Source organism: Mirounga angustirostris, unplaced genomic scaffold (genome assembly GCF_029215605.1).
Source record: "Mirounga angustirostris isolate CCGP_5_RB_7025 unplaced genomic scaffold, mMirAng1.0.hap1 SCAF_2, whole genome shotgun sequence".
NCBI lineage: Eukaryota > Metazoa > Chordata > Mammalia > Carnivora > Phocidae > Mirounga > Mirounga angustirostris.
This window is the reverse complement of record NW_026991710.1, coordinates 154,608,191-154,627,656: the sequence shown is the minus strand read 5'-3', so window position 1 is coordinate 154,627,656 and position 19,466 is coordinate 154,608,191. Positions and strand designations below refer to the sequence as shown.

General features: G+C 44.7%; 1 protein-coding gene across 4 annotated transcripts in view; it reads right to left on the bottom strand.

Annotated features, from left to right (window-relative positions):
• Window positions 1–16,443, bottom strand: part of ADRA1A (adrenoceptor alpha 1A) — a 110,017-nt gene extending 93,574 nt beyond the window's left edge. For all 4 annotated transcript variants that reach the window (XR_010409655.1, XM_064585354.1, XM_064585355.1 and 1 more), the window contains exon 1: window positions 15,369–16,443. Coding sequence is in view for 3 of the 4 variants with exons in the window: in XM_064585354.1 (XP_064441424.1) it covers window positions 15,369–16,251 (883 nt within the window). In the remaining variant the exon portion in view is untranslated. The remainder of the gene's footprint in view (window positions 1–15,368) is intronic.
• Between the last annotated feature and the right edge of the window lie 3,023 nt (window positions 16,444–19,466).

The following is a 19,466-nucleotide window of genomic DNA, read 5'->3' as shown; positions in this document are numbered from 1 at the left end:
ACCCCAGTGTGGAAGTCTCTGGAGGTGGGACCTTTGGGAGGTGATTTGGGTTAGATAAGGCCATGAGGATGGGGCCCACATGAGGGGATTAGTGCCGTTGTGAGAAGCTGAAGGGACCAGAGCTTGTCCTCGCTCTGCCATGGAAGGACAGAGTGAGACACTGGCTATCTGTGAAGCAGGAGGAGGCCAAGCCCCTGACCATGTTAGACCCTGATCTTGAACTTCCCAGCTTCTAAAACTGTAAGAAATAACTGTTGTTTAAGATACCCAGTCTGTGGTATCCTGTTATAGCAGCTTGAAGTGACTAAGAGAACAATCTATCGCATTAGCTATGTAAACTACTTCATCTCTTTCTCTAGGAAGAGGCTTATTAACTCTTCACATGATTCCATCTAAACCTCATATGGTCAGGGCCACAAGAGAAGGCTCAGCTTACGGGACTATCCAGGGGCTCTGCCACTGTCTAGCCCCATAGGTATCTTCCTCTAGCTGTCTTGTCTGGAACCACAAGCTTCCATGGTGCCAAAGGAAATGGTCAAGCATCGGGTTATTCTCATTTCTGCTTCACATTCTGATATCATTGCGAGAGGTACCTGAGCCGAGGAGGTGATGTCAGTCAAGGTCAAGCTGAACTTCCTCATCCCCTTTCTAAGTTCTTAGTAAATCTAAAAGAATGACATTTTACATCACTGCTGAAAGACATGAGGGAAAGGCAATATCCGTGAGCCAGAACCTCTGAGGGAAATTTCTGGAAACTACAGATTGGTCATAAGCAGCCTGAATGAAGGACTGATAAATCCTCAGTTTATCTCAGGAAAAGAGGGTAAAGGTAAGGTTTCGCACAGTTGCTACTCAGTGACGCCCCCCAGGGGCTTTGAATAATGATGCTGGAGACACAGGCAAACTCAGGGATAGCTTTTCAAAGGCAAACCTGAGCTGTATTCAAGCTTCTGAGAAGAGTACGATGCTGAGGTTCACACAGGGTGGGAAGCCCGTCGCTTTTCCCAGGCAAGGTCAGCAGAGAAGTAAAAGGAAGCTCTCTGGGAAGTGGATCCCAGAGAGAGCCCAGACTTCCTTGTCATGCCACAAGAAAAAGATGCCACCACACCCCCTGTGCCAAGCAAACAGGACAAACTGCTGCATAAAACTGAAACCTTTTCCTTCTAGGTCCTTCTTGGCTCCCTATGGATGGACAGGTCTGTACTCTGGCAAACGTAAACTACAACAAAGATAATTCTTTTCATTCTCCCCTTAATCTGGGTCTGAAAGATGGGCACAGGGACCCACCCAGTTCCAACCAGAGCCCACTTCATATTTTATTTTCAGGTCATCCTTAATGAGGATGAACAAAAAGAGAAGGATTACTGTTCACATGAAAAGATTTAGCTGTTCAGTAGACAAAGAAGTCAGAACAAAAGTCCACCTTTCAGACACTACTATGGAAGAAAATCTCTAAGCTGTATTGCAATGGGACATAAGGAGCTGCTGGGTTTATAAAGTGAGTATAGGCAAGAATGACGAGAGAACAATGTGCCAATAAAATGGAGTGGAGTAGAGAAAATGTGGAGGAGACCGAGCATTACTAAGACTAACTACATAAAATGGAATACAAATGTGAGAAACTTGAATGGAAGCCAGAGGAAGACAGTTGAAAAGATGACTTATACGAGGGGGAAAAAGCAAAAGGAAAAGGAGGACGACAGGAGATCCAAAACATAGCTACAGTGAATTCCAAGGGAAAGAATGAAGCAGCGGAAGTGAGCACTGAAGAAGCTATCTTTAAATCCAGGCCAAAAAAATGTGCAGTAGGTTCCAGGCAACAGCAATGAAAATTGCCCCCACACCAGAAATTTCCAGGAGACATTTTTTTAATTTGACTGGGAAAAAAATTCTATCAGCATCTTGGCTAGAAAATATATACATATACAAAGAGAATATTTGACAAAACAAAAACAAAAACAATAATCAAGTTGACCTCAAGTCAGTTATAAAGTGTTAAATACCAAGAAACGAAGGAGTAAGGACAGTATCTTGAAATAAAAAGATATATGTATATAATTTAAGTTTTATATACAGAGAAGTTGCTGTTCGTGTGTTTAGCCTCAGGCATGTAAGGGCTTAGAAAATGTGTTTTGCTTATATCTTCATTGGTAAAAATTTTTAGGTGTTATACTTGGCTTTAGTATAGTAGTAAACATTTTAAACCCTGTGAACCATGCAGGCTCTGTAGCAACTCCTCAAGTCTGCCATCACTCTAGCATGGAAGCAGGTATGGACGATTTGTAAGCCAATGGGCATGGGTTCCAATAAAACTTTATTTATAAAAACAGGCCAGAGTTTGCTGGCCCTTGTTCCACATGGTAGACAAAGCAATATCCTGAGCTCATGAGTGAGTAAATCACAGTATATAATGAGAGGGCAATTAGTATTACTAAGCTAAATTATAGAAAGACACAAATGCAGGGTAAATAATGCAATCATTTAATAGCAATAATCTAAATTTAAACGTGAAATTTTATTAACACAAAGGTGTGAGTTTCAGGGAGAAAAGAAAGTCCAAGTATGCTAAACTGCTTCCCTTACATGGGCAAAGGTGACTGATAGAAGTTGTGGTAAGAAAGAACTGAAGGTTAAAAAAAACGTTTTTGAAAAGCTCTTAAAAAAAAAAAAAAAACAAACAGAAAAGAAAAAGAAAAGCTCTAAGATAACTTCTCCTAGAAATAAAAATAGGAGACAACCTTTCCAAAACACTGCAGAATTAAAAAGCAAAGGAAATAAATGGTCCAATTTGCAAGAGGCAGAAAACAAAAGGAAGCAAGCATAAAGCCAGAAAGCATAAAGCAAGAAGACAAACATCAAACCAAATATATCTGTTATAATCACTGGAAATTAGTTAAATCCTTACTGAGAGAAAAATATCCAGATCAGATGCATACACTATAAAAAAATCTATGTGATGCAAGATACACAAGCTGGTATATAAGAAGACAGGCAAAGGTATGTTGACAAATGCAAACAAAAACATATTAAAGGGTACAGTATTAATTTTTTAAGTGTACATCAAGGAAAAATAAATAGGACAAAAAGTCTATCTTTATGAAGATATTATCGATTTAGTCTTTTAAGTATCAAGCAACTGCATCAACATATATAAAGCCGACCTGTTAAATATAGAATAATTGGAGAATTATTCCCAGTAGCTGTGTGAAGCTAATTATACCTCTCTCGATATTTGATGAAGAAAGTAGATGATGGATAAAGATAAAGAATAGCAAATTAGGAAGATCTTTTTTTTTTTTATACAGTATTTTTTTTTTTTAAGATTTTATTTATTTGACAGAGAGAGACACAGCGAGAGAGGGAATACAAGCAGGGGGAGTGGGAGGAGAAGCAGGGTCCCTGCAGAGCAGGGACCCCGATGTGGGGCTTGATCCCAGGACCCGGGATCATGACCTGAGCCGAAGGCAGACGCTTAACAACTGAGCCCCCCAGGCGCCCCAAATTAAGAAGATCTTTAAAATGCCACTAGTAAAGTTTAGTTAACATGTACCTATTAAATATGAAATCTATTAAATATGCTAATTATTGATCATATTAAGTCATAAAGAAAACCTCAATAAATTTCATAAGCTAGAAGTGATTTAGTTCACATCTTCTGACCACAATGTAGTAAATCTGAAATTGGTTTTTAGAAGTGGGAGATTTAAAACGCCAATTATTTTCAAATTAACAAACAACAAGAACATTGCAAGGAATCCTCTTCTGTCTACACAGGACAAAGGGAACATTAAAAGGGGAAAGACAGGGCAACTAAATGAGAGCACTGCTTGGCAAAACATAAGACAAGGAGCTCAAGTTTGCTTGAAGGAAAATGTACAGCTTTGACTGTTTTGAATCGTAGACAAGGAAGAATTAAAATACATGAAGCAGACATTCTGTGAAAAGTAATAAAAAAAGAGCAAAATATAACCAAAGTAAAAGAAAGAAATTTCTAAAGATTAAATTATTGCACTGGAAAACAGATTAAAACGATCACTACATCCAGGACACGGGTTCCTTGAAAAGACTAGTAAGACAGACAATTTTCCAGGATATCTCAGTGAAGATAGAAAGAAGAAAACATAAGCACATTATGTGAGAAATGAGAAAGATAGAACAAAAATGAAAAATTAAAGAATTTCCTGTAGAGTTCTATGCGAAAATGTTAAGCCTCAATGAGAAGGAAAATGGAAAATAAGAAAACAAAGATTATCAAATCTGACAATCAGAATAGACCACTATCCATGGAAGAAATAGAAACCAGTCTCCAAAAATTGCATCCATAAAAGGAGCTGTGCCCAAATGTTTTATGGGCAAGTTCTTTCAAACCTTCAAAGAACACATAATTCTTATGCTATTTAAACTGTTACAGATTGTAGAAAAAAATGAAAAGTGTCACAGTTGGCTTTATGATGTTAACATAAACTTGATACCAAAATGTGACAAAACAAGCATAATAAAATAAAACAATACATTCACTTCACATAGAAATACAGATGCAATCCAGAAATAAGAGATTTAGTATAACACAGTAGAATAAAAAAGAATAATGCCACTGATCAAGATTGAATTTAATCCAAGAATACACGGATAGGTTAATATTATGAAATAAAATTTATCATATCAGTGTCAATGAAAAAAGTTGATAGTGATGGGTAGCACAAAAGGAGCATGTGATAAAATTAAAAATTCAATTTTAATAAGATATTTCTATAAACTATAGAAAGATACTACACCTTGATATGATGAAGTGTGTTGATCTAAAACCAACAATGAGTGGCATATCTAATGTTGAACCATCGAAGCAGTATTTCCCAAATCCACTACTGTAATAGTTTTCTAGGACATGTTAGTAAGTGTGATGAAAAGTAAAGTGTAAACAATAGTTCAAAAGTAGTTAGGGAAATGAATGGAGCGACATGTCATGTCTTAACAGGAGGGCTCGGCATGATGAAAATGTCACTTTTCAAATTAATCTATGCATCCTAAAAATTTATGATTGACATGTGACAGGATCTGTGTGTGGTGGGGGTCTGTGGGGGACAGGGCTTTTCTAGAAAAATGAATGTGCAAGGACAGACAAGATAATTTTGAAAAAGAATTTTCATCCAGGGGCCTTAAACCAGAAAATGTTAAAATGTATTATGAAACCACAATAATTAAAATAATGTATAGAACTGTCAAATTACTGTGATGTACATCTGACATACATATAATATTTATTATATTATATTCTAATGTATTATTATATATATTATGTTATATACTACCATATTATACATAAAAACATAAATATACTATAAGTATTATATTTATGTTATAAATATAAATATTATATATTATATTAATATTTCATGTAAATATAATATAAATATTATATTATATTATTTTTCAACCATACTACAATAAAAAAGGAGTAAAAATTTTTAAATAAAAAAAATAGTGTGGCACCAATGCTAGAGCAGAGAGATGTAAATTATGGAACAGAAGTGGGAGTCCCAAGATTCTTTTTAATACAACAAAGGTGGTTTTCCAAATAAGAGAGTAAAGGATATATTATTCACTAAATCTTTTAAGAGTATCTGGCTAAAAAAAAAAAGAGAATATCTGGCTAACCATTTCAAAATCGATATGGTTAGACATCACCTACCAAAATACAAAAATAAATTCCAGATAGATTACAAATGATGCCCTGAAAGAACTGGGGGAAAACAGAGGTTATGTGACTGGCATTGGGGAACATCTCTCCAAGCATCCCCAGGAAGACACAACTCATAAATAATTAGAATAAAATATGTGACTACATAAAAATGTTAAATGCCCATATATTTACAAAAACAATAAAATGCGAAAAAAACCCAATGGGAAGCATAGTTGCTAAATATGTACAAGAATTATATTATTAAATACTCCTCATCTTTATTTCCTTTTTAGCAAACCTCTCTGTCTGTCTGCAATCCATTTGCCTTTCCACAGAAGGTGGACGCCACCCTGGGAAGGAGGAGGACATGATTCAGAGGAACGTCCCATTTAGCCAGAAAAAGGAAGGGAATGTCTTCCCCATCTACCTTCTACAGGTGGACTATGGGGGGAAATGGGGAAGGAGGTAGTGGAAAGAGGCAGCTGGGTGTTTGTTCTGAGCTCCCCTCTCAACAAGGACTTTGAGGCATTTAAGAGAAAGGTGGGAGTGGGCGCTGGGTGGCTCAGTCGGTTGGGTGACTGCCTTCGGCTCAGGTCATGATCCTGGAGTCCCGGGATCGAGTCCCGCATCGGGCTCCCTGCTCGGCGGGGAGTCTGCTTCTCCCTCTGACCCTCCCGACCCTCCCCCATCTCATGCTCTCTCTCTCAAATAAATAAATAAAATCTTTAAAAAAAAAAAAAAAGATAAAGGTGGGAGTGAAGGTGATTTTTCCCATCCTCCATTCTGGGTATCTGGGAGATGCCACATGACAGCTACCGCACCATGAAAGTTACAGCCAGCACGGCTCGGCAGAGAGCAAACCCGGTCAACACACCTGTGTGGTGCGGTATGATGTGCTGTGGTGTGGTGTGGCGTGGTATGGTGTATGGGGTGTGGTGTGTGTGGTGTGGTGTCCTGTTGTGTGTATGGTATGCAAAGAACCCATGGGGCTCTCCATGCCTTGAGACAGCGGTGAAACATTGCTGAGGATTTTAGCTCAGGAGCAAGAGGTGATCACGGGGGCTCCAGGGACAAAGTGACTCCCTGGCCAATGGCAGCAGAGCAGTTATCTCCCCAGCCAGGAACGAATGGAGTCACAGTCAAACTTTGAGGGTCTGAAGTCCCAGGGACGACTGTGTGGGGCTGGGTCATCAAGTGGGACAACGGGCCACAATGAACAGCCTCAGACTCATCAGGGGACAACTAGTGTTTAGTCACTAGACTACACCAACCTCCCCAATGCAGGACACTAAAAATCACACTTAAGGGTCAGTCAAGGGTCCTAATTTCCTATCCACATACCCATGAGATCGTGTGAGCCCCTGGACCTGGTCAGCAACTTAGCAGGCAAATCTGTACAGCTTGTGTTACTTCAAAGAGGCTAAGTATATAAAGACGCTGCTCAAATGATGGGATCAGGCTGAGCTTATCGGATTTGACTAAAAGTGTGTGTGTGTGTGTATCAAAGTTCATGAAAAAGATAGCATTGCTTTTTTGAAAGTAAAGAAGCTACATTTTCTCAGCAATATCTGATTATAGCATGAAAAAAAAACTGGCAACCCAGTATATACTATAAATAAGCGATTAATATCTTCAATGTATAAAATAAGCTTACAAATAGAAAAGAAATAAAAATAAATGGGTTTATAAAAAGCAGCCAAAACGCACAGACAAACAATTTCACATTACAAAAGTCGAAATACAAATGACTAATGAGAATACAGGGGGAGATTTTTCAAATAGTAAAGAAACATACAATTTAAAAATGAGAAGCCACAATGCAAGCATCCAGCTGGCAAAGCAAATAGCGCTAAAATATGGGGAACCTGCTAGACAAGGAAGGTGGGTCTTCCCATCTGAACCTGAAACCCTGAGGCAACAAAACACAGCAGTGCTTTCGTCCTGAAGTGTCGTCTCCTTCAGAGTAATGACTTGCCTGTCTGCAGCCTGCTTTGAGAGTCGGCTGTTGTTCAAAGCATTGTTGGAACTCATTCTAGATGTTTTCTGAGCCTACAGCACATTCTTTTGAATATGATGGTAAATCTTCATTGACAGTTTCATCTCATGGAAAGAGCCAGAATTAATTTAAAGCCAAGTCTGCTTACACTATTTGTGATCAGTGAAAGGTTTTCTCATAAATCTGTTCTGGAGGCCATGACAAAGAGGCATTCCAGAACTATGTAGCAGCTCATGGAAATAACTATTTGCCACCGCAGGTGGTAAGGATGGTACTTGGCAGGACATCTCTCATCTGTCCGGTGTAAAGGTCTCCCACTGGCCTTCCACAGTCCTCTTTCCACGAAGCCTTTGACAGTCTGAAATATAGGCTTGGTCATGTCACCCTTGTTCCTGGTCAAAAACTCATAAAATGGCTCGAAAAGTGTATTTGGTCTGGTTCCTTTCTCCCCAGCTTCATTTGTTACCAGCTATCTCACAGACCTTCAGTTCTGGCCACACCAGTCGTCTGGAAAATCCTCATGGACATTTGGCCAACCTTGTTGGAGTCCTTGTCCGTTCTGTCCCCCCACCCCCACCCTCTCAGCCCCCAAACATCTCCCCATCCTGCACATCTCGGCTCAAAGGTCAAGCCCTCCTTCACAGCAAGCCTCTTTCTGCCCTCCCTGCTCAGGGTCGTTTTTAGCCACAGTATATGTTTTCAAGGCACCACCTACGTCCTCTTCACTGTGCAGTTTGGATTTTTTAATCAGACATTATCTGATCCAAAGAGATTAGAAGCCCGCAGGAAGGCGAGGACCCAGACTCTTTTTATTTGGTGCATGGCATAAAGCCCAGCATACCGGAAGTCCTCAATAAATAACCAGCAGATGAAAGAGAAATGTCATTTGATATGCTTGTGAGGTAGATATGCCGCAAGATGGTCAGAATAATCCTCCCTCCTTCTCTGCATCTGCCACTCACCCCATCAGGACATCAAGCTATGTCCTTCACCCTTGCACCTATGTGGGCCTTGTGACTTGCTTTCACTGCAGAATGAGACAGCAGGTCTCATTCTGGGCCTAGGTCTGGGCCTAGCTCTTCAAAGGCCTGGCAGTGTCTGCCCTGGCTCTCTTAGAGAGAACAGCCATGCTGTAAAAAAGCTGGTCTAGGGGCGCTTGGGTGGCTCAGTCACTTAAGTGTCTGACTCTTGGTTTCGACTCAGGTCATGATCTCAGGGTTGTGGGATCAAGCACCGTGTCGGGCTCTGCGCTCTGGAGGGAGTGTGCTGGAGACTGTCTCTCCCTTTCTGTCTCCCTCTACTCCTCCCCTTGCTCATGCTCATGCTCTCGCTCTCTCTCTCCTTCTAAAATAAATACTTAAATCTAATAAAAAAGGAAGGAAGGAAGGAAGGAAGAAAGAAAAGAAAAAAGAAAGAAAAGAAAAGAGAGCAAGCTGGTCTACACCACTGGAGGAAGAAAGGCCACCAATTCTGAGAGCCAGCCCCAATGGTCAGATGTACTGGGTCTTGACTCATCCCTGCCCCACAGAATCATGAGCTATAAAAGTTATTGCTTTAGACTACTATGTTTTGGGATGGTTTGTGGTACAGCCAGAGTAACCGAGAAACTGGCCTCTATCTTAAAAATCATAACGGCTCTCAGATTATCTTCACACCATTATCTCCAGGAGGTCAACCTTCTCGGTTAGAATCAGGGGCCTGTAACAAAGCAACCCAATGTCTGGTTATTTTGGGCATCCACAAGAGTCAGAGTTGTTATACGTCCTTTATATGTCGTTACCTGCACTTGCCCTTCTTTCTTGCCATGTCTCACACATCACCATCTGAAACTTTGCTATGCATTTCATTGTGCAGATTTTCCGCTCCATTAGGGTAGGGATTTTTTTCTTGTTTTTTTTCTCCAGCAATTCTAGCTGCCTGGCACATAGTAGATGCTCAGTGAAATTTTGCTGAATGAGTGAATCATTCTTTACCTCACTGCTTCTACCCGATAAGCCCCTTGCAAGATCTATCTGCCCTCAAACACCCCATTTTTTTAAAAGATTTTATTTATTTATTTGACAGAGAGAGACACAGTGAGAGAGGGAACACAAGCGGGGGGAGTGGGAGAGGGAGAAGCAGGCTTCCCGCCGAGCAGGGAGCCCGATGCGGGGCTCGATCCCAGGACCCCGGGATCATGACCTGAGGCGAAGGCAGACGCTTAATGACTGAGCCACCCAGGTGCCCCTCAAACACCCCATTTTAAAACACATTCTTTCTCCTCACTACTGCATGGTCTGCTATCTTTTTAACATAAATATCAAATATTCTATGTCCACAGGAACCACAGCTCAGCCCAACAGAGCTTCCTTTGACTCAGAGGTAACAGCAATGACTAGGTCCAATAATAACGCCTATTTTGTATTGAAATCAGAGAACCAGAGTTCAGACATACACCGATGCGTTCAGTAAATGTTGCCCCCTTTATCCCTTTCTTTCTGACGTTCTCTCTTTCTCAGACCTCCAAAGGCATCTGCACACTACCTATGTCGGCAACAGTCTGAAAGTCACATACGCACTGATAAAATTCACATTTATGGCCATTTACTCTCTGCTAGGCACTGTGCCAGGCGGTTGATCTGTTCAACACGTCCTATTTTATGAAAAAGAAAGCCTAGCTTTCAATCTCAGGCCACCACTTTTCCCACCCAGCCCAATGACTCTGGAACTGGCAGGCTCTAGACCAAGGGATAAAATAAGCAAAGATGATGTACACGCTTTAGGCGCTGGAGCTCCCCGCGAGCCACGTTTTTCACCCTTCCTTCTTTCACCTTCCTATTCTCCCTATTCATCTCCATGATCAAAACCTGGCTTTTCCAAACATTCACTCCAAGGTATCAATGACTGATAACAGCCTCAGAGGTGACACCCCTCCCTACAAGGGGTTCTGACTTTCAGCCAAACATTGAGGATGCAAAAAGAAAACAAGACTTGAGGGTGGGCAAGTCCGATTTCTACCAGCAATCACACTATTCGGTCGAGTCCAGCAACCAACCTGGCCTTGATGGGAGGAGCTGGGGAGGAAGGAAGTGTGGAGGCGATGAGGAGCCCTCTCACAGGGTAGAAGGGCAGCCTTCGGCCATGAAAGAGTGCTCACTCACCATCCTGGGCCGGTTCCTACACGTGTGGGCGCTTTCTTCTCAGCTTTGTATACCGCACACATCCCTGCCTGGCTTAGTTTCTAATCCTGCTGTTCTCTGACAGCCTAGCTCAGACTGATAATCTCTTCTTCCCAGGAAGTACTTGTTATACTTAAGAGCTTGTGTCCATTGTGTATGATAATCTAATGGCCTATTTATTCTTCCTGTTCACACTTTGCACGAAAAATGTACTTAAGACAGTTACTAAAAACAGGTAACATCTCACTGATGGCCCAGCAGAAGCAGTGCAGGCTTCAAGTCCCTGCTCAGTCAACAGTGGTACATCTAGAAGTTTCCACAGTGCCCCCCAGACACAGTTAACTGTGATATTCCTTCGCACTTCTAATACCACTTCACAGACTTGTGATAATTGTTCCTAATTTGTTTCCTTAACTAGACTGTGATGCCCTTGAGGGCAGGGAATGTGCTTTATTCATCTTTTTGTTCTAACTCAGTGCCTGGTACTTACTACACAGTCTATAAATCCTGGAAGAAATAGTCTCTTGCTCACTTGGTGGCATGAAGAAACTGTGGAACACAGATCCTGGTACGTTGGGGGACCTTTTGCCGACCGAGCAGCCTGGTCAGACTGCCAACTGTACATTTTCAATTTCCCTCCTGCTGCACTGCATTATTAGGATTTAAAGGAGACCCAGTGATTCTGGGTGCTCCTGTCTTACCATGACTTCCTGCCACTGTAACCTTTTACCTCAATGTTAATAATTCCCCAGGAGAGCAGATACAAGAGGTAGGCCCTGGTTAGACCAGAGTTCCCTTTTGTCTACTATCTGAATCTGTATGACTCCTAATATGTTCCAGTTTATGTCCCTGCATAAATATGTCTTTACTGTGGTTCCTAGATATGGTCAATCATCAGCAACATTCCCCATAATCCTCAGCCTCTTAGCTATTAGAGAGTAACACACAACCTTCTTGACAGGTCTTGCTTTCAACTTATGACTATAAATCTCAAATATGTCCTTAGGACTTTCTGGTGACTCCACTAAATTTCCATAAACTATTTACTTTCTCGCCTCAAAGATTAGTATTTCACATCTTTTGTTCATCAAACCAACATCATTTCCTATTCCTTCCTCACTTGTAGCTGATGATCTTGCTTTTCATTAGGTCAAGGGCATAAATATATTCTGAAGAACTGATTGCCTCTCCTCTCCGGATCTGCTTGCCTCTGTGCTTATAGTCCCTGGCTTCTCCCTCACTTCCCAACACTCCACTTGGGCACTGAATCCCACCTCCTCCCTGGCCTATACCGTCAGCAACTCTATTCCATCATTCCCTCAGAATATAAACGTGGTATCCTATCTCCCACTTTTGGAAATTCTCTCTAGATCCTTCCGGCTCTCCTCTATTTCCCTGCTCCACTGTCTAGGAAAACCTTTCCCAAGACTTGTCTCTTTTCACTGTTCCCACTTCTTCATCTTTTATTCTTTCTAGGGAGCACACAGTCAGGCTTTTGTCTCCCTCATTCCATGAGACTATTATCCTTAACGGGCATCCTCATATCACCAAGGACCTCCACATGGCCAAGTCCAATGTTGATTCCCAGCCATCCTCTGACTTGGCCAAGCAGTTGCCTGTGACACAGCTGGATACTCTTGCCTTCTCGAGACATTTCCATTTGGCTTTGGGAACAACGCAGTCTCCTGGTTTTCCTCCTTCCTCCCTCGTCGCTCCTTCTCAACTTCTTCTGCTAGTTGGTTCTCCTCCTCTCCCCGGCCCTCGAATACCAGAATGCCCCAGGTTCAGTTCTTATCTCTCTTTTCTCTCCGTATGTCCTCCCTTGTAGATCCGTCCACTTCTGTGGCTTTGAATATGTTGATGTGTCCCCAGTTTACACGGTAGCCCAGCGGCCCCTTGCAGCTCCGAACTCATGTATCTACCTGCCACTTGGCATCTCTACTTAGATGTTGAATAGACACTACTCAGCGTGGCTACACAAAATAAACACGTGTGCTTCTGTTCCTGCCAGCCCCTAACAACTCCATCATTCTCTAGTTTTCCCAGTCTCAGCCAAATGCACTACTCTTTGCCCAGGGACTTAGGGCCCAGACCCAGAAGTTATCTTTAATTCCGCTCTTTTTTTCTCATACCCTATGTCCAAACTTGTCAGTTCCACCTGTGAAATAAGTGCTGAATGTGATCACTTCTCACCACCCCCACCTGTTTCACCCAAGCGCTAGGCATCACGACCTTTCCACCCTTGGCTGCTCTAATAGCCTCCCAACTGGTTTCCCTGCTTCCACAGTCATCCCCCCAAACAGCCCACACTCCACCCAGCAACCAGAGTGATCCTTTAAAAATATAAAACCAGCCACTCCCCTCCTAAAACCTGTCTGGATGGCTTCCCATGGCAATTGGAATAATATGCAAATTCTACTTGGGCCTAAAAGACCCACATCACTCTGACCTAGTCTGTCTCCACAACCAGTTTTTGAACTTGTCTGCCTATGCATTCTCTGTAGTTCAGCCACTCTGGCCTCTTTGCTCTGCCTTGAACAGGTCAGGCTATTTCCCATCTCTGGACTTCCCGTCCCTCTACCCAAAAGGCCCTTCCGGACTTGGCAACATTTGCTCCTCACTTCAGTTCAGTCTGCTCCAATATCACCTCTTCAGAGAGGACTCCTCTGAGCACCCACCCCACTGCCCTGCAAATCTTCATCCTCTTATCCTGTTTCCTTTTTAAATAATACTTAGTAATCCTTGATATAGATATATATTTGTTTGTCCATTTCCCCTAAAGATATATTTGTTTGTCCATTTCCTCTAAAAGAATGCAAACATTTTACTGGTAAAGAGTTTGTTGCCTTGTTCAAACTATATGCTTAGAACAAGTGCTTCATATATACTTGATGAGGGCATGGATGCACGAATAAGCTTCAGGAGGAAGTAAGAGATGGGACACAGAAAGGTAGGGAAGCGGTGGTTCAGGCAGAGTGTTATTTAAATAAATTCCAAGCTGTGATGTACTTCCAGGGACAGAGTCAGCAAATAACGATGGGCAGGCACAATCGAAAGCCAGCTAGTGGACTCAGAGGGCCTCTCAAGCAGCCCCGTTAGATAGAAATTTCTGCAACGATGAAAATGCTCAATATCTCTGCTGTCCCCAACAGTAGCCACTGGCCATGTGTGGTTACTGAGCACCTGAACTTTGGCTAGTGGGAATGAGGGACTGGATATTAATTATCTTTAATTTTAATTTGCATTAAATAGCCACATGTGGCTGGTGGCTATGGTATCAGCGAAGCTCTAGAACCTGCAGAATCTATCCCCACCCCAGTTTGGGATTTCAGCATAATAATGCATTCCTCACTGAGTTGTGGAGAGGATGAATGAAATAAAGAGCCCGGACAAATGAAGTTTGGAGTTAGCCCTCAAAAACGACCAGCTGCTATTATGACACAGAGTTGCAAATTAAAGTACTTTAAATGCATGCCACTTAAATTTGACTCTAAAGTGCCTGAAACGGACTTTTATTAATTTTTATCATAAATTTTTTTGTTTGCTAGAGTTAGTGGACAACAAATGTGTGGGTCTATATTTGAGCTCACAAACTAAAAATAGCAAACAACCATTTTGGGATCTCCTGAAAGCCTTTCAGAGATAGATGACTATTCCAAGTGGATCAGCTTGCTAATACTTACAATGAGCTACTTAGCTTTGACAATAGCTAATATGGCATTTGCAAAAGTTGGATTTGTAACATTACTGTATTATTTTCAGTGTCATCTGCAACTTCCAGAATGATCTTGGATAAGAGTACTGTTTGTTTTAATACTATTAAAATAAAGGGGAAAGTATCACTTATTGGAAACATTATGTTGAATTCTTTAAAGCTTAAATTCGTTTGGACATAAACTCATCTTTTTTTTTTTTCTTGTCAGTGGCTGGCCACACTTTCTTCCATACTGAATCCAGAAAATAAAATTAACACAGATATAGAACATAAGCAGACCATTATGACTAACCCTTAGGAATAATCTAATCTAATAATAAAATTACACATTTGTTCAGAATAAGTATGGTGCTTATTTTTAGGCCAAGAGAATTTGCAATCCATAGCAGCAGAGGTGAAAAGTGGCATTCCACAGCCCCTGCCGGAGTGTGTGCTGGAGACTCTGAGACTCCAAAGAAGAGGGATCTATTTAAATTAAACACATGCTTAACGGCATTAAGAAAAGTTGACGTTCTTATTAAGGAGACCAATTAATCTGCTGGAAGCCACTTTACAGTAGTTGAAAAAGTGCCCTAGGACATAATAATATAAATGAGACTGGGAGAAGAAAGGAAACTAAAATTCACTCTTCTATAAAGGAGCATTTTCCTAACTGCCCCGCCCCCGCCGCCGCTTTGCTGTTTGAAATGCAGATCCTTTTTCTTTCCCCCGCACGCCGCCCCTCCCCCCCCCCCCCCCCCCCCGGCTGTGAGTCTGGGGTAGCACAGGGGAACAGGATGAAGATCCCTAAATACCAAGGTCGGGTGTTCAAAGACTTACCAATGGGCATCACCAAGAAAAAAGGCAGCCAGCAGAGGACGAAGCAGCCGACCACGATGCCCAGTGTTTTGGCCGCTTTCTTCTCCCGGGAAAACTTGAGGAGCCTCACGGAGAAGTGCGTCTTGTTCTTGGCGCTGGACACCCCGGTGCCTCCTACGGGGACATTTTTCCGATGGATGCGGAGCGTCACCTGCTCCGAGTCCGACTTGTCGGTCTTGAGGCCAGACTTGAGGCCCCTGCTTTCCCTCTTGGCCACCACATAGACCCGGCAGTACATGACCAGGATGATGGTCAATGGCACGTAGAAGGAGCCCAGCGCCGAGAAGAGCACGTAGCCGGGCTCCTCGGTGATCTGGCAGATGGTCTCGTCCTCCGGGGCCGGCTGCCTCCAGCCAAAGAGAGGCCCGATGGAGATGACGAGGGAGAGCGCCCAGACACAGAGCAGAGCCATGAGACCCCTCTTCTGGGTGACGATGGTGGGGTAGCGCAGTGGGTAGCTCACACCTATATAGCGGTCGATGGAGATGATGCAGAGTCCCATGATGGACGCGGTGCAGCACAGGACGTCCACCGCCGCCCAGATATTGCAGAAGACCCTGCCAAAGGCCCAGTAGCCCAGGATCTCGAAGATAGCTGAGAAGGGCAGCACGGTGGAGGTGAGTAGGAGGTCGGCCACCGCCAGGTTGACGATGTAGTAGTGAGTGACCGAGTGCAGATGCCGGTGGCAGGCCACGGAGAGGATCACGAGGATGTTGCCCAGCACACCGAAAATGATGAGGCCCCCCAAGATCACCCCGAGCAGAATGGCCTTGGATATGTTCACCGGTGCGGGCGGGTGGGTGCAGTTGGAACTGTCGGAGGCATTTCCAGAGAGAAACACCATGGTCCCAGCCAGGGCCGGCGAGGTCCGGCTCTCGAGAGCCACCCCCGGGCGAGGGCGGAGGCGGAAGCGAGGGAGCAGAGTCAAAAGGTCTCGGCTCGGGGGAGCCTTGCCCGCTGGGGTTAGCTGGGGGTGAGAGAGAGCGCGCGGGTGGGAAGCAACCCCGGCCTGCCGTGCAAACCCTCAGAAGGCCACGCAAAGGGGCAGGGCGTTAAAGGCGACATGGCCAGGGGCGCGCGGGGCTACCCGCGGACCCTATCCACCCTTTGCGCTGGCCTCCGGCCCCAACTCCCTTCCTACCCGAGGCTTGCCGCGACGCTCGAGGAGGCGCGTTGCAAAACGCAGTCGCAGAATTACAGGGGCCCGCTTCTGCGTACTGTCTGATCCGTCCTGCTTAGAAGATTCAGCATTCTGCACGTAATTGGGAATTCAACAGTGCAGCGCCAGTCTCCCCGCAAACCACAGTCAAGTACCGGTTTGCCGTCGACTCTCAAAGGCGGGGACCGCTGGCATCTGGGCGCTTCTGCCGGCCCGCAGTTACCCACAGGGTGAGTGGCCCGCGGTGGACTCGTGGTATAGATCCAGCTTCTCCGCGCGCAGACCGGGGTAAGTGGATAAAACGTTGGCCAGGACCGAGGCGGCTGCGGGGCGTTGTTTGCCCGCGTCCTCCTGAAAGAGCGCAAAGAGAAAGGCGGAGTGTATAGCAGGCGCCCCGGGGAGCGAGGCCAAACCCGGCTCGACGGACCGTGGGCGGCGGCTGGGAGCCCCGCCGACTCTGCGGTCCCGGAGCGGCGTGCCCTGCCGCAGCCCAGGCGGCGCGCGAGGGGACCGCGCGCCCGGCTCCCCGCCGCTGGGAACCTGCCCTGGCGCGCGGCCCGCGCCCGCTGGCCCGCTCCAAGATCCGAAGCAAACAAACCCCAAGCTGCGGCGGCCAATTACGCGCGGCCGCACAGCGAAATTAAACCCCGCGAAGCTCGCTAGGCGGGACTGCGGCTGGTGTGTGCGTTTGTGTGTGTAGCGCAGAGCCGAGTCGGTGAAAACCGGCGGTTGCCATTTGAACAGGTTGCCTCGCAGCCACCTGGAGGGGGCGGCCTGGGAGAGGGAACCGCAGCGACCCGGGGACCGCAGGCGAGCCCGTGCCACGCGCACGTTCACGCCGGAGGAATTCACACTCGGGTGTGCGGTGCGCGCCGGTCTGTCGACCAGCCGAGCCGGCTCGAGAGCCAGGTCCCGAGCAAAGCCTGGCGGGGCGCGAGGGCTGAACGCGACCCAGGTCGGTCCAGGAGCCCTTTTCAAGCCGCAGGATCGGTGGTGTCGGAGGACTTGAGCCTCGAGCCACACCCGGACGGGCTGCGCGGGTGCAGGCGAAGTGGTGGGGAGGGCAAGCGCTACTCTGCAGAAGGGGCTTTGCAAGTGGCGGTCACTGCGGCTTTGGTGGGCTTAAAACATCAAGCGGAAAGGGGGACGCTTTGGTTTTCTGCGCTGGGGGCCATGGTCTGTGTGAGAAACAGGTTTCCACGGCCGCGAGCCGACCACAGGGACTCAGGCAGGAATGCGAGGACTGGGGACCCATCTTGCCTTCTACGGACTCTGGCTGGGGTCGGGGCCCTGAGGCGGGACCCTAGGGGCAGAGGCTCTTGTGAAAAATCACAAGTTCAAGAGCTCACAGGTGGTACTAAAAGCAAGCAACTGCAGAAAGCCTCTTTACCACGGCGCGATAAATACGGGCAGAAAAACACACTTGTTAACTAGGAGGTAACTTTCTAGAATATGTAAGGGAAACAGGGTGGGGTGGGAATGCTGGTGTCACAGCGGGTGAAGAAAGCGGGGGGCGCTTAGGGAAAGTGCGGGTTCCGGCTCACGGGGAAGCAAGGGAGATGTGCCTTCACCCACCCGGCCCTGCTGGACGCCCGCGTCCCGCGCCGCCGCACACTCACCTGGAGCGGGGAGCGGACCGGGAGTTCGGTCCCACGAGCAGCCCTGCCGCCTCTCTCTGGGGGAAGAGGCGACCGTCTCACCGAGGAACCAGTTCTTAGTTCTTCTGCACCCGCTGACTCACCCCTCCACCACAGATGTCTTTAAGCTCCCAGCTCACTATCGCTTTACCTGCAGAATTTAAAATAGTGAAAATAGGAAAAGAGAAAAAAAAAAAAAAACCCAACAGCCAACCAAGAATTCCACATTCACCTTTTAAATATTCAAGCTCCCCGACATCAGCAAAGAATGGCAAGGAACTTTGCAGCTAGCTCTCGCTGACGTCACACAGGCAGTAGCCCCAGCGAGTACGGTAATCGGCTGTTTACCGTATTACTCTGCGGCAACAGGCAGAATGCGCACAGCCGTATTTTTTAATTTTTTTTTTTTTCCTGCTCCCGCTTGTCTTGGGTGGATTAAGTTCTCGCTTTACTTTAAAAAGATATGTGTATGGGTATGTGTTTGTGTGTAACTTTTATTTATAGTAAATAACTTATTTAAATGATATGATTTTTTTTTAAATAAAGAAAAATTGACACTTGCCGGACAGATACTATTGCATGTATAGTGTGTTCAAAGACATGACCTAAAAGTTACATTTGGGGGCACCTGGGTGGCTCAGTCGTTAAGCGTCTGCCTTCGGCTCAGGTCATGGTCCCTGGGTCCTGGGATCGAGCCCCGCATCGGGCTCCCTGCTCGGCGGGAAGCCTGCTTCTCCCTCTCCCACTCCCCCTGCTTGTGTTCCCTCTCTCGCTGTCTCTCTCTGTCAGATAAATAAATAAAATCTTAAAAAAAAAAAAGTTACATTTGAACAGCTTTATTCAATTAACACTGGAACTAGGTTCTGTTAAAAATCAAGAAGAGCATGTTGTTATGCCAAATACGCAGGTAAATTATATCATTTGCAGATGTTTTAAGATGAGAGTAAAATCAGATAACATTTAATAAATCTGATTGCAATAAAATTATGATTCCAGGAAGATAATGTGAGCACATCAACCTTTATTAAATATGATCCATCTCTCATTTCTTTAGACAAATGGAATTAAAAAAGCATTATAGTCCCGCTGTAGTTTCTTACACAGTTTAGTGTTGGTAAAGTGCCACAAATTCTCTTCCAGTTTTTATAAGAAAATGTATTTTTTAAGGGAATGTTACTTCTGTTACTTCTCTTTTAATTCTCGTTGATTCATAATACTTGGCATATGAAAAGCTGACATCACCACTTTTATTTACTTTTTTTT